The 15,741-nt window shown below is 37.6% G+C and overlaps 1 protein-coding gene across 3 annotated transcripts; it reads left to right on the forward strand.

Moving 5' to 3' along the window:
- The first annotated feature begins 5 nt into the window (after nucleotides 1-5).
- Nucleotides 6-15,404, forward strand: six6a (SIX homeobox 6a). 3 transcript variants are annotated; one of them, XM_058796902.1, is made up of 3 exons: nucleotides 6-126; nucleotides 10,576-11,231; nucleotides 12,053-13,273. In XM_058796902.1, exons 2-3 carry the CDS (start codon nucleotides 10,660-10,662, stop codon nucleotides 12,216-12,218), a joined length of 738 nt encoding a protein of 245 aa, XP_058652885.1. In that variant the 5' UTR covers nucleotides 6-126; nucleotides 10,576-10,659; the 3' UTR covers nucleotides 12,219-13,273. The 3 variants fall into 3 exon arrangements, 2 of the variants coding, with proteins under 2 accessions (XP_058652885.1, XP_058652886.1); XM_058796903.1 differs by lacking the exon at nucleotides 6-126 and adding an exon at nucleotides 5,007-9,780; XR_009274056.1 differs by lacking the exon at nucleotides 6-126 and adding an exon at nucleotides 14,811-15,404 and having other exon boundaries at nucleotides 9,833-11,231; nucleotides 12,053-12,405.
- Nucleotides 15,405-15,741: the final 337 nt, after the last annotated feature.

A 15,741-nucleotide genomic window follows, 5' to 3' on the forward strand; every position in this document is an offset into this window, starting at 1 on the left:
AAGGTTGTTGATTTACGGCTCGCAGTTCAACCGCCTCCAATTACCATTCTGAGTGAAGCAGACATGCACATTCAAAGCACTTTCAGTATTTAAGTATGAAGAGTGAGAGCCCAGTTTGTTGTTAAGGTAAGAAATAATGTTTTACATAAATAAATTTGTTGCATAATAATTTGATTTGTTTGTTAAATCATTTAATTTGACCGTATAGGCCTCTGTGAATTTAGTTATGAAGGGGTTTCTTTGGTGAACAGATCTGCATTCAGTATATTTTACAGTAGAATAATTGCTAATAATGGTATACGGATAGAGAGGTTCTTGTCAAAATGATAATGAATTGTTTTGATGGCCATCTATCTCCAAAACACCATCAATGTAGCCGCTTCTCTGCATAAACTAATACACTTCAGTCTGTTTGACTGAATCTTTTTGAAGATGATAAAAATGACTTTTATTAGCCTAATTATTATTATGTCATTTCTTCTTATTAGAGGTAAAATCTACTCATCTGTTTAATCTTATTTTTTATCGATTTGTTGACAACTTGATATTTTTGTTGTCGTTTTTTTCTATTCTTTGTTAAGGTTAATGTTTTAACATTTTTTTTTTTTTAATTATTATTATTTCAGTTTACTTGTGGCCTAATTGTTTATGTAGCCTATACAATTTATAAATGTGCAGAATATTTTGTCTCAAATATAATAAAATCTTTTATGGTAATATTATTTAACACGCATCGCAAACTAATTTGACCAAATTATGTACATTTTATATAGCTACAACTCATCAAGCAACAAGATTTTACAGATAAATAACATTTTTTACAAATATTGCTTTAAAATTTAAAGTTTAAATGCTCAAGACGGATAAATTATTTCTGTACAGGCCTACCTTTTAGAACCCAGAAGTCAACTTGTCAGTTTTAGGGAGTTTTTTACTCGGTGGTTTAGATTACCCTGATGAATTTTGCCATGAAGTTTAGGGTTGTCATACTGTCAGATGTTGTTGGCACTGAAGAAGCAGGTCGAAGCAGGTTCACATCTAATCTCTCTAATTAAGCCGTCTTGGTTGTAAAGCTCTGAAACAACATAAACATGACGGGAATGTTAGGGATTAAATCGGTCTTGGAATCCCCAGATAACAACAATGACAAAGTATTCCCATTTTAGACCCTTAATGTGTTAAAATCATCTTATTACCAACGCAGAGCCCAACATAAAGATTTTTTTCTCCACTGTGAGCATTCAGGTGCCTCAGAAATAACTGTAGTAAATATTTGTTATGGATCCAAAACAGAAGGAATTTTTTTATGTAATGGATAAAAAACATCCATCAGCCATGCTCTGTTAAAATGTCTTCAGCAGCCTTTATTAAAGGCCCACAACTGACCATACTGTCATTTATAGCTTTGCTTCTACGCTGAGTGGCCTTCACCTCAGAAACATTCCTTTCATCGCCGTGTATGCCGTCTCTGTTATGTACTTCCCTGGTATGTGTCTGTGTGGGTCACTGCTCAAAATGACAGCAAATCTAAAATGAAACCGTATTCTGGTGCGGACAGTCAAGGTCAGAAGCCGCAGCGAAGAGCATGAATACTTAAGTCAGAAAGGTTAGGAGAAACAGAAAGTCTGCCATTCTTTTCCAGAGGTTTACTTGTTTCTAAGAGTACAGATGGACTTTTTTTCTTTAATAAAACGTGGTTCTGCTATACAGGGCACTGACATTCCTATGCAAAGGCATCGACCCTGTATACAAGAAGGAATAGTAAGATCTCTCCACTCTATTTATACTCTCTCCTTTCACCAGAACGGAAGGGACGCATCTTCAAGAGACTCGTTGAGAGACTCTGTTGTATTTTTATTCGATAGATGTGAATCATATAGGCTAGCCTATTCAAAATATTTGTTCCTCCTGAAACTACAAGCATCGTTGACATTCTTCAAATGTCTGTTATATGTGTGTTGAGATTTCAGAACAGTCAAATGCGCTCGGCTGATTCGCACCATCTGATCTCGAGGTGTGTGTATATATTTCCTTTTTGTCACAAAGCGCTTTATTCTGAAAAAGCATCACCCACACATACACATAAGGAAGCGTCCTCATCTGTTCCGCGGTATTTGCCTTCACCTCCGTGTACGGAGGGCAGGTGGGGGAGTGGAGTGAGAGCGGGAGCAAAGTGAAAGAGTCTGTGAGCCTTAACAAGCTCCAAATAGAAAAAGAACATCATTTTCATTAGGCTGCCAGACAAAGGCAGAGGCCCCCATGTTTTTGGGGAGGTCTGCTGTGTTTTGTGCGTGTGTATGCGTGTGTTTCCTTGGGATGTGCCTCTTACACGAGAGCGTGTGTATGATTGTGAGAGACTCTGTGTGTGAGGGTTTTTCAGGGACTGTCCTCTTTCCTGGCTGCTTTGTCTCTGTTGGTATTGTGCGTTGCTCAGAGAAAGGACTTCCTGGTCAATAGGGAGTAGAGTACCGTGAACTAGACAGCCCCCAAAACACTCCACACACACACACACACACACACACACACACACAGACTCAGACCCTTCTCAGCAGGCCGGGAAGCTGGGAGAGAGACGGCAGGATGGTGCATTTGTGGGGAGGACTTGTTGCTAGGTGACTGACAGACAAGTGCTCAAGTCAGGGCCTGTTTTTTAAAGCTAAAACCTGTCTTTCTGAAATGTTTTACTGATTGAATAGATTCACAGGAAAACACAGAACCAGAATAACGTTAGGGTCATCGCTACTGAATTCTGTTTCATTTGTTACTGAAATTCTTGATTCTAAATGAAAGCTCAATCTCTATTCACATATTTGTGTATAGAATTGACCTTTGTCCCTGGCACACTATTACCTCTATTGATGTGCTAGTTCACATCTCCGGATTCTTCATGAATTTAGTTTGTGTTTGTAGCTTTTTTTTATAAATCAATCTTTTTTCCATGCACTAACTGTACAATGGTTAAACAGTGGCAGTAAACAGATCAGCAAACTCATGAAGCTTTGCATAAAAACAAATGAATTTGTGAGTCCAATACTGCCACAGCATGAACAAGTTTTTGTTTTAGAGAGCTGTTGTCTGTCATTCCTGTCTTTGTGGATCCAAGTCAGTACCTTTCAAAAGTTTGTGATTGGAAATATTTATTTAATGTTTTTGAAAGAATGCTTTTATTTGATCAAAACAGTCAAATCAGTAATAATATGAAATATTATTACAATTTAAAATAACTATTTTCTACTTTAATGCTATAACATGTAATTTACTCTTTGGGTGGCAAAGCCTAATTTTCAGAAGCCATTAGTCTTCAGTGTCACGTTCCCTCAGAAATCATTATAATATTCTATAATAATATAAAAACAGTTGTGCTGTTTTTCAATATCCTTTGATGAATACAAAGTTCAAATGAATAGCGTTTATTCTAACTAGATTGTTTTTTTTTTTTTAAAATGGAAATGTTTTTTGTCACCTTGTTTAGTACAAGTATTAATAAAAATAAATAAATTTAAAAAATCTTATTGAACCCAAAACTTTTAAACTGTGTGCATTGTAAATCCTGAGACAGATGGGGGCCAAGGAAGAGGAAGATAGATAATACAATTTTTTCTTTCCCTTTGATAGATTTGGATTATTTTATTATATTTTTTATATTATTTTATTTAAAGTTTTGTAAAATTCATTCATTTTCTCATCATCATTTTTCTTCATTTCAGTTTAAGAAACAGAAAATATCATTGTCTCAGCAGAAGTCAATGGAAAGTCTCCGCCAGGACACAAAAACAAACGTATATTTTTGGGTAATGGTATTGTTAAGTGATTGCTGAATTTTAAGATAACCCCATAACAGATGGCTTTGTCTTTTTAGCTGATTGGCTAAAAAGATTAACCTGTATTTCCTTACAAGGATAAACTGTCTTGGACAAACTCACTCAACTAAAGACCAACCCTCTGTTTACGTACAGGAGAGCTACTGATAGTGAGACAGAGAAAAGCTAAATCTAGTACATTGTTCTTTTGCTCCAGGGCTTAAGGCTTGATCTCAGATTTATGAGTCACTCACTGCAAGAGTATCACAGCACAGCACCATCCCCTGACTGCTCTCAGAGGACAGAGAGCAGACGATCAGAAGACCTAGTGCAGCCACACGCCACATTTACTCACTGCTGTGTGTGTGTGTGCCTGCTGGGAGTCAAAGTGAGACGAGTCTCTGCTGTCACTAGTTGTCAGAATCACTGCCACACGCACACACACACACATGTAGTAGTTTCTTAGAGAGATGACCTGTTTCTCTTTGTCTCTTCTCCTTTAGCTCAGTAACTTGGACACATAACGGTCACCAATGACCAGTGAATGATCTGCCTTGAGACAACCAAGTCTGTGTGGCTCTCCAGCACACACTCATGCAGTTCCCAGATCTTTCTCATGAAAATCAAAAGTGTCAGATTGGCATTTGACATACGCCTTGAGTACAGAGATCACGCCCAGCCGTAAACATCCTCCTGACACACACACACGCGGCTGACCTTGTCATCAACACACACACAGTCTGTAAGCTGTGTAGCTGAGCTCATTCAGCAATAGAAAAGTCTGTTTATCTACTATCAGAAGGCATTCAGCATGTACGGCGGCAGAGGCAGAGATTATTTATTTCTCTGAAAAGCGCAGCAGCATCAAACATCCATATGTCTGACTGTTATGTGGCCCTGTTTAATCAAACGCGCTATTTTAGAGATCATACAGTGCAATGACTTATCAGCATGCTTCTGAATAGTTTCACATCTCATCTTTTATTAATGAATTAATGCTTTCCATGTCACAATGTGGTTTTTGAACAAACTATTATAATATGTTTTATTTAGCCATTTTATCTTTATATGCCGTTTAGAGGAAGTTCTGTCCAAACTTTTGAAAAACAATAAAAAGTATATTAGTATATAATCATATTATTATTATTACTATTTATATCCAATTTTTATTATTATTATTGAACTTTATATCTCATTTCTTATTTCTTATTTTAAACTAAAATTTTACTTATTATTTTTATATTTGTAAGTTTTTTTGTAAATAATGGACAGACATGGGGAAAATATTCAAATAATGTTACAGCAGTCCATAGAAGATGTCCAAACATATGAGAAAAATTTGATAGATTATATATGCATCAGATGGTCTGTTAATGCTGCTAAAGAAAGTTCTCTGTTAATCTCTTCTGCCTTAAAGATGGTTCCTCATAGATTTTAAGAAGAAAAGTTTTCATGAAGTTATTATTAATTAGTTGGTGGAAAAATAAAATAAAATAAATGAGAGTCAGTTGCAGTTACCAAAAACCATAATGAAGCATCTTAGAGCTTCTGTGTGGTTCTTCAGATTTCTATTAAAAGTTTTTTACAGGGCATCCTGCACATTGAAGTGTATAGTGGTAATTAGCATTTGTGTGTGTAAATGCTTTTTCTAATTTTGGCAGTTGCCAGAATGAGACTAAAGAAATAAATCAATGAGCTTCAGATCAGACTAAACTGACTCTGCAGACTATCCAAAGTGCCTTTTACTATCAGGATTACATTAAAACAGTAACTGATATCTTTTAGTAGGACTCTTTAGATGCTCAGACACTTAGCTGTTTTGTTTTGAATTTACAACACTTTTTTTAGTGTGATTTGTAAGCTATTTCTTCACAATTAGTGCATAATTAGATACAAATGTGTTATTGGTAGATTATTAGCTTGTCTAAATTCATTAATTTCTTCGAATCAGTCTTTTTAGTCCATTAGAATTCAAAAAATCCCTTATATTTTTCAAGACAAAAGCAGAGATATGAAGACCTCATACGTCAGCATAAGTCATACAAGCATTGTGACTGAGCAGTGGTTTTCAGATCAGGGGTAAGTGGAGCTTCTCCTGGTGTTTCTGGTTGCTAGGTAACAGTTAATGTAGACCAAAAATGGCTGTCTCATTTGTGTCTGTGATGGACTAGATATTGCATTTAACAGCCAAGGGTTGTTGTTTTGTTGGTGTTTAATTTCTGTAATGCAAATCAAAATGCTAATAGGGGGATTCCAGTATTAGTTAGTAACATTAGCGACTGGTGTGCATTGTTTGTGACACTTTTTGTACCCAGACTGAATACATTTACACACATGAAGGTATCTATGTTTGTGTCTGCCTTTTGGGCGTGTGTGCATGTAGTCACATATCTATATTATTTTGAAATGATGTAGTCGCAATATATCTTATAGCATAAAACTGTTAAAAAATGACAAACTGAATGATAAAAAAATAAACCGGATGTCTGAGGGATATCTCTGTCCTGCTGCTGGATAACAGAGAGAGAGAGAGGGAGCGGGATAAGCCAGAAGGGTCATAGGATAAGAGGTCTTCTCTGTTACCACAAATCCCAGATTACATCCAAACGGGACAATGCCATGGCTGGACACCGATCTGTCATAAGGACACGCCCACACACTCGCAGAAGTCTGCAACTCATCTGGTTTGTCTATGTACTAAAGCAAGCAAAGACTTTATTTAATTGAATCCCTCATTTGTTTGCTATTATCTGGGCCAGTAGAGTATTAGCAAGCCCAGCTCTACCAGACATGATATCTTAATTAGAACGTAAATCCCTGGCCTATAGGAGTCATCCATCGTTCTGCCTCAACCAGCTGAGAGGACAACAAAGCGGATGGCATTTCTCTAATGTGTGTGCGTGCTTTCTGTCTAAAGCAGCGAGAACATGGTTTAAAAGGCCTCTGGTATGCAGGATGGTGGCAGGATAATAACATGTACCATGTACCGAAATGTAATTTTTTCCTGTGATCCAAAGCTGAATTTTCAGTAGCCATTACTACAGTGTCACATGATCCTTCAGAAATCATTCTAATATGCGATTAGAAAATTTTTCATTATTATCAATGTTGAAAACAGTTGTGCTGCTTAATATTTCTGTGGAAATCTTACATTTTTCCTGTCACCTTGCTGAATAAAAGTATTAATTTTTTTAATGCATTACTGAAATGGTTGTGCTGCTTAATATTTTTTTGGAAACCATAATACATTTCTTCAAGATTCTTTGATGCATAGAAAGTTCAAAAGTACAGCATTTATTTGAAGTGGAAATATTTTGCAACATTATAAATGGTTTTACTGTCACTTTAGATCAACATAATGCATTCTTGCTGAATAAAAGTATAATTTAAAAAAAATATTAATGAACAGCAGAGTATGTGTTTGAATCCAATAGAGGTTTTCCTCCAGAGCTGATGCATCTTGAACGAAGAACAGAGTTTCAGTCTATGCTGCAATGGGCTCTGATGGCCTCTGCCTGTTTAAGATACAGTTATAAAATGCAATAATCTCTTGCCATTGTTAAAATTTATAAATTGGAATCCATAACACAGACAAAGATGCATTGTGTGTAATGCATGAAAATAAGCAAATCATGGTTATATCTAATAACTATGTCACTGTAAAAATGAAAAGATGGCAATATATGCAGATGCCCCGACTGCCACACTAACCTGTTGCTTATTCAAGTAACTTCACTCAATATATATATTTTCAAAGTCTTTCTCTTGTGAAGGGGTTAGAGGAGGAACTGTATTTAGAGTTCTTGCATGGACCTTTTGGGCTCAGGTTTGTACGCTTCTCTGAGAAATGCCCTAAAGTGTACCTAGAGGTTCAGTCTGAGGAACTAGTGCCTCAAGAACTTTTTTTTTTTTAAATGATTTTCACAGGGATGGTTAAACTGCACGTGTAGACACTTGTTACCTTTCATCTGCTCTCTGACTCAGTATAGACAAGCTTCTTCACTTAGTACTAATGCTCTGACAATGTGCAAAAACTTCCCTTTTGGTTTGTAAGGGAATAATATAGTCAGATATCATTAATGTTTATGTTTTATATGTTGTATATTTTATGCTATTCGTGTTATATTATTGTTTTTAAATATTCCTGTATCTAAATAGCAGAACATGGCGCTAGCAACACCAAGGTCATGGGTTTGATTCTCAGGGAACATGCGTGTCTTAAATGCAGCCTTGAAAGTCACTTTGGATAAAAGCATCAGATAAATGCAGAAATGCCACTATTTTATAGGTGAATGCAAAGTTATGCTAACTTGCTTTATTTCTGTGGAGGTTAAAAATGAAGAATTTAAAGAATTTATGGGTTATCAAGCCTGGTTTGTGTTGTATCAGAGGACAAGCAGATAACAGAACTCTTTGTATGAGTGTCACTCCTTATCTTTACTCTCTCTCTCTCTTTCTCTCTTTCTCTCTCAGTTGTTCAGGGATAGCGGTGTCAGGCATTACATTATGTGTGCAATCCTTATTATTCAGCTCGTGCGCGCTCCATCCCGGGCTCGCGCTTTGCCATGACGCAGTGTGATTTCGCCACTGAAGTTACGGAGCACAAGCAAAAGCGAGGAGCGGAACAACGCGATAACTACCACGCCTACATGTCTCATTTTGTTTTTAAGCAGGGACAATAGTTATTTGAAAACAATTTGACAATGTGAAATGACGGTTATTTTAAGAGTAATGGATTGTTGGACAACACAACCTCCCTTACAAAGTCCGTGTTTTTAAAGTCATTATTTATTGACAAGAGCCTTGGAATGATATCAAAAGCCATGTATTATTTACTGGGTGACTTAGTAGAAAAATATTCCCTATGTTGAGGTTACAGTATGTCATAGTGTATGAAATATTTACAGAACTCTGAATATTTCAGCACTGCCGCTCATCCAATGGTTTCCCCAAATCCTGTCTCCATGGCGCATATATGCATGGGGTCTAAAATCCTTTGTTTTTAGTCATTTTAGTGGTCGGCGTTAAAAACTGTAATGAGATGGATTAAATTGACGCTTTAATCGTCTTACTGTGTCTACCTCTCATTATGGCCAACTGTCACGCCATTACTGTATGGCGTTAACCTGCTCGAGCCTATAGATAATTGATTAACACTGTTGCCAAACACTCTGCCTGGATTAAAATAGGCTGGATATCTTTGTGTGGTCTATTTTTGACAATCTGTCATTCTGATGTGACTGTGCTCAATCGCTTTACATTACAAAAAAAGTTATTGCATGAAGACAAAGTTGTTATATAATAACATTTTGTTCATTGGCATTGGTTTCCTGTCATACACAATATGAGTTCAGGATGCCAGTTTAAACACGTTAAACGCATGCATGCATATTTTTTATTAATAGATGAGGTGTATTATAATCCTATGGGCATTCTTTTTCCTAAACGCATCATGACAGCAGCTCCCTATTGCTGAGACAAAAGAAGAACAAGTTCCTGAACCTGCCTGGAGCCTCCTTCATATAAAACATGCAAAAAGCACTTTTAGTTGAACTTGTGTATCTGTGAAAATAATATCAGGCCCTTCCGTCAGACTGAACATTAGCCTACCTTTGAAACGAGGCATGCCTTAATGGGACCGGACACTTCCAACCACTTATCATTTAAGCGTGCACAAGACGAACTGCGTGATTTTAAAACAGAGGACAGGTGTACTGAAAACTGGACCTACTTACCAGGATAGCGTATCCTTATTATACACGCATCATTTGTAATGTTTAGGTTAAAGTTGTGAGTTAGTCCTGCCGCACAAGATGTGTTAACCATGGTGCCAATTCATCCTGATAGGTATTTCATGCATGGCAAGATGCGCTACCCATATTTTCAGCACATTTGTGTCTACATCCTGATAGTTTTTTTTTTTTCTTCCTGACGAAATGCTCATGTTGTAATTTTAGAGATGACGGCTTATAGCCTACTGGTAGGTCAATTTTTGTTTTTATTTATTTGTTTGTGTGGAATAGTATTGCATGTCGCATGCCATTTTCATTTTTGTTTTACTTTTTAATGGGAGCATTTTCTTCATTAAAATTCTTTTTAAAAGTCTAGTTATACAGTGATCACATGTTTGGTCCTAAATATGGAAACGTCACAGAAATGTTATAGCTTCATTTGGAGGCACATTTTCGAAACATATATCACGTTTTTATTTTAGTTTTTGTTTGTTTTAGTTTTTTAAAAAGTGTAACTTTTGAATAGGCAATCATTTGTAATTATTTATACTTTTCATGGGAAGTCTTACTAATGTCTTTCAGTGCGTTCTGTATTTTAACAGACACTCTTTCCTATCGTTTTATCGACGACTCAGAGGGGGTTGCTTCCAGATTTCTAGCAAATGACAACATTACATTCAGCGTCTCTGAGCACAAACGTAAAGGTCAAAATGACGCTTTGACGTTTTCAGTGAAAGGCGCTGTTGCGCGCTGGGTGGTGCTGAAATCTAGTGCTGCTTCACGCGTGATTGGCAAACCTGACAGTGATTGACGTGTGTCCATGGCAACCAGGCAGCCAATCTGACAAGTCCAATAGAATATCGGCAGCAGGGGCTAAATGTTCTTTTATTTTGCTCCTCAGAAAACACCTTGCTTCCAGTTTTTTATGCTCACACTCAATCAAAGAAGAGATTTTGCCGTTCAGGCTGCTTGAGCCTGCCGCACGGCATCGCTCCTCAGCTCGTTTTGTGACACGACTGTTAACTTTTGCCGTTTTCTGACAGACTCGCTGAACAAAAAGACGGGCGAGACAGTCAAGGAGCAACACCAGACAGGAGGACCAAAAGAAGTGAGAGACTGCAGTCTCCATGTTCCAGCTGCCCATCTTGAATTTCAGCCCCCAGCAGGTCGCGGGGGTCTGCGAGACGCTCGAGGAGAGCGGCGACGTGGAGAGGCTCGGCCGCTTCCTCTGGTCACTCCCGGTGGCGCCGTCCGCCTGCGAAGTGCTCGGGAAGAACGAGTCTGTCCTGCGCGCGCGGGCGGTCGTGGCCTTTCACGCGGGAAACTTCCGCGAGCTCTACCACATACTAGAGAACCACAAATTCACGAAGGACTCACACGCGAAGCTGCAGGCGCTCTGGCTCGAGGCGCACTACCAGGAGGCTGAGAAACTCCGTGGGCGTCCCTTAGGACCCGTGGACAAGTACCGCGTCCGAAAGAAGTTTCCACTGCCTCGGACGATATGGGACGGCGAACAGAAAACGCACTGCTTCAAGGAGAGGACGCGGCATCTCTTGAGAGAGTGGTACCTGCAGGACCCTTACCCGAACCCGAGCAAAAAAAGAGAGCTGGCGCAGGCGACTGGACTCACACCCACACAAGTGGGCAACTGGTTTAAAAACCGGAGGCAGAGAGACCGGGCGGCAGCGGCCAAGAACAGGTGCACAAAGGCGCTTTTATTATTATTTATACTGTCATTATCTTTATTTATTATTATCTTGAAAAAATCTTTTCTTGCGTTTCTTGCGTAATTTAACTTAAAATTAATATCCAATTAGTGTAGTTATTGGCAAAGCTCCTTTTGTTCACATATATTACCAAAATGTACTATTTATTTTTTGTTTTTGTTTTTACATCTCTGCTGATGCATGAGGTTTCATTTCCGGGATGATTTATGATTATAAAAATACTACTTAATATATATCATAACAATTTTTTTTCTCTGGGTTAGGAAGCTTAAAAACCTCGCTTAAAGAGATTGTTAAATTGACGGCATGCTTTAAATTCTGTAATCATGGTTTGTTTTTATGCTGCAACATATATTTCTATGAACTATTTTTGTTGTACTGCCTTAGACAATATGTTACATAGCCTACAATCTTTATGTTTATAATTAACTTACAGTATTGAAGCTATATTATGCTATAAGAAAAGTTTACTTTGTCTAAACAGTCATTTGATTTTAGCTCATGCAAATGTACTTACAACCTGAAATGTTTTTGGCGGCTTTAACAGCATATCATCGTCAAAAGATTTTTGTAGTTTCCCCACGCTCAAATAAGAGGTGTAAATGGTGTGTTTAATAAATATAGGTTGACAATTCAGTCTTAATACAAGACTGATTAACTTAACCAGATATTCAGTAATTTATGCATCAGAGAGATGAGGACATTTCTTTTATATCCACTGTCTCCACTGTAAGCTATGGCTATGAATGTCGATGTATCCTCATTGACATTTTGTCTCTTTTCACCCCTGCAGGCTACAGCAGCAGGTTTTGTCCGGTGGCTCGGTCCGATCGCTGGGGGACGATGACACCACAGTGGACCGCCTGGGTCCCGCCTCAAGCCCAGAAGTCAGTCTCTCGAGCAAGGCCGCCACCTCCGCCATCTCCATCACCTCCAGCGACAGTGAATGTGACATCTAACGAGACAGGCTTCAAAAGAGCAAACAGGAGAACTGTAAGAGACAATCTAACAACAACAACAAAACTTTAGTGCCTGCAACCGGCCCAGAGAGATAGGCTAAAATGAAGGATGGAAAAAAGCCTCACAATTTCATTTTCCATTCGTTGATGTGATCAACAAAATGCGCAGTGCTTCTCACGAAGACAGGTGGGAGTTTTCGAAAAAATCTTCAATGTCTGAGGGCCGAACCTATTGTTGTATGTGTGCGTGCTTTATCATGAAAAGACTGAATAATGTTTTAATGTGCACTTGTCTTTTTTAATATATAAACGATGTTTATTTACTTATTTAAAATATCATCGGGCTCTAGGCCCTTTATTTGTGTGCTTTTTTATTATCATTTTTGTTGTGCGTAATGCTGCGCGTCGTGAAATTTCTGGAAAAAAATAACCATGATTTAAAAAAAATAAAATAAAAAAAATAAAATCACTGTTGAATTAAGTAACTATCGCAAATTCACATCGGTATTTTCTTTACGACATTTATTCCAGTTTTTCCGGTGTTAAATTGAGCCATGCAATATTTTATTTCATGTTTATTTTTAACGTGTCTACCCGAAAGTAAAAAAAAATAATAATAATAATAAAAATGTGAATGTTATATCCTGAAGAACAGATTTAGAACAGACGGGGATCAAATATGTTGCATGTTTTAATGCCTCTCTGCGAGCTCAATCTCTCTCACACTCGAGCAGTAATTGGCTAAAATGCTTCGCGTGGTGTAATGCGCTCTGACAGCGCAGGGTCAGCGAAAGGCCGAGACGCTCTCCCGGATGTCAACACAACCCAAGCTGTGATCTCCTGCTTAAATAGAACCTTCTAGTGGCCCAAGCAAGCTGCAGAAAATTCATTTGTCAAAGGTGGTTGATAAATGAATACTTTTTTTATTGTTCTTCATTTTACTATCATTTTCTCTCGATTCAAAATTGTTTATATTTATTTCATATGTAATTCACACACGTGGCTAATCTAGTGGGTTAATACCTTGTGGCATTAAGATTGACATAAATCGACTGTGAGACCATAATCATCACAACTTAATGCTTAATCTTTTTCATATTATTTTTGTAATTATTTATAAATGATATATGTAATAATAAAAGGTTTTTATATTGTTTCAAATTGTTATTTTTATTTTGAAGAATAATACATGTTTGTAAATATTTCATAATATTTTAAAAGCACGGCCACGTTATTCTATTACACGCTCAAATCTACTTAAGGTGTTTATGCCGCAAATGAGTGAAGGAGCAGGCGCTAAAACACAGCGTCTCTGTTTCCCAACTGCCTGAAGGGTTCACGGCGCGCACCTGGGTTTAACCCGCGCCATTCATTAACGCTCCCAATAAAAAGCACAAGCTGTATTTTTCAATCTCCTTTCAGTATGAACAACGGCGGGGCCAAACCAAGTGTTCCTTCCTAAAAAAAGGGAGAAAATAGGAGCCAAAGCAAGGGAAGGGAAAGGAGCACGGCTTTATTTAAACACTGGATAGAGAATGGTGGAAAATTTCCGTTTCTTTTGAGCGCTGGGGAGTGCAGGGTGGGACGATGAAAAAGTCTTTTTAGCAGTCAATAAGGTTGTCAAATTGGTCAACGGTAATCAGCACTAATGACGAGTTGGAGAGGGCCGAGCTAACAAAGAAGCACCCCGCCTTCCCCTCCCCAAAGCCTCAGCATGAAAACTCTCTGCCCGGGTTGCCAGAGGTATACAGAAATCCAAACTTTTTTTCATTTGTGTGAGTGAGTGTGTGGCGTTCTGGAGCGTTTATTTGAGGAGTTTGCCGTCTACATATATATGGTTCTAAAAATAATAATAAAAAAACCCAAGATACCTCATTTACATCACAAATAGATTTCTTTTGATGCCACAGAGTGCGTGAGAATTAAGCTACTCGGGAACTAAAAACCGAATACGTTTATCATTTTGCAAGTGGAGAGAAAATGCTCAAATAAACACACATTTTAAACAACGTTTAATTAAGTAAATTGAAAAGGATGTGTACACACATTCATTCATAAACCTATTATTGCTGCCTGGATGATTATTTAAAAAAATAAAATAAAAATACAAGTCTTCTAAATTCCTCTCAGCATTTGTGTTAGTCTGTCTGTGTAAAGAGCTGTGAATGGAGCATAATAATTTGCAACTGCACTTTTTTTTTTTTAGATACTTCAAGCAAACAGCAAACATCTATTACAATTTTACAAAAAAAAAAAACGACCAGAAGCAGGCTTCTTCTTGGAGAACTTAACTAGCTAAGTCTCCTTTTTGCTTTTAAATGCAGATGTACTCTGAACTCTGTTACACTGATATGATATTAATTAAAATATATTATTCCCATTTAAATCACACTGGATAAAAGCGTCTTCTAAACAAATAAATATAAAGCAAACACAACCTTTATCCTTTAGCATATAGGCCTACTAAGTTATAGGAAATGTATAGGGTTCGTGTGCGTATGTGTGCGTTTGTCTTTGGCTATAAATACATGCTGACTTTGTAGAATGTGTCTAATACACCTTTGCTTCTTGCGTTTATATATATTTATTCAGGTTTCACAACTGGATCATTTTCTTTTGGCTGCGACCTCTGGTGGTCAAATGTGGCGTGGCGTGACTCCCAGCTCAGTGGCCTTTTTACCTGGACAGATGCCTACGTCGTCATATTGAAACGAATACATCAAATCAAGAATCATAACTCGGCTCTGTAAAAATGTGTAATGTGTATTTATAAATGTGTGTTTATCTATTTAGCATGGCGTTAGGCGCTTTCTTCCAAAGCCACTTACAAAAAAAGTAGCCTAGTTCATTATAAAAGTGCCACAATACAAAGTTTGCAGATTTCTTGGGAAAACATGACCTAGAACGGAGAAAGCTGTTTCATGGGCAAGTGTGTTAGTTACTGTATGGGTGAAGAATGCACGGAAGAGTTGAGCCAAGAAATTATGCTGGTCTAGTTACATTTGAAAGATCATTCGGCTATTACAGACAGACTAAATCGTGATCTAAACCTACATGGACGTCTACAGACTCCGGATGTCCCAGAAATCCTCACACGAAAATGTTCTGCTCTTTAAGTCATTGACAGAATCGCACTCATTGAAAGAGGCGCCATTCAGCACCGTGGACAGCTACACGACAGGAACACTCTTCTCGCCCATAATTAACACTTTTCTAGCCTTGCGTTTTATATATTTATTTGAACGACATCTTATCATTTTAAATCATGATCCTAAACAATCTTGAAGACTGTTCTTAAATAAAATCTTGTCATTATTTAATCCACTTCACGTCGTTCCAAACTTTCTTCTGCTAAACACTAAAAAAGATTTTGAGGAATGCTTCAGCTGTTTTTGACCATGCATAAAGAAGTCAGTGGGGTCCAAAACAACACATTTTACTAAACATCCTCTTTTGTGATCCACAGAAGCAAGTCACGAAAACTGTTTGGGTGAAACTAGAGTTCAGATGCAAAAGCCTCTAA

Source organism: Onychostoma macrolepis, chromosome 13 (genome assembly GCF_012432095.1).
Source record: "Onychostoma macrolepis isolate SWU-2019 chromosome 13, ASM1243209v1, whole genome shotgun sequence".
NCBI lineage: Eukaryota > Metazoa > Chordata > Actinopteri > Cypriniformes > Cyprinidae > Onychostoma > Onychostoma macrolepis.

What these genes read in the sequence shown, in the direction of transcription:
- six6a (XM_058796902.1), top strand. Translation starts at nt 10,660, where the DNA reads ATGTTCCAGCTGCCCATCTTGAATTTCAGCCCCCAGCAGGTCGCGGGG. An exon ending in GCGGCAGCGGCCAAGAACAG is followed by an intron (nt 11,232 to 12,052) that starts GTGCACAAAGGC and finishes TCACCCCTGCAG; the next exon opens with GCTACAGCAGCAGGTTTTGT.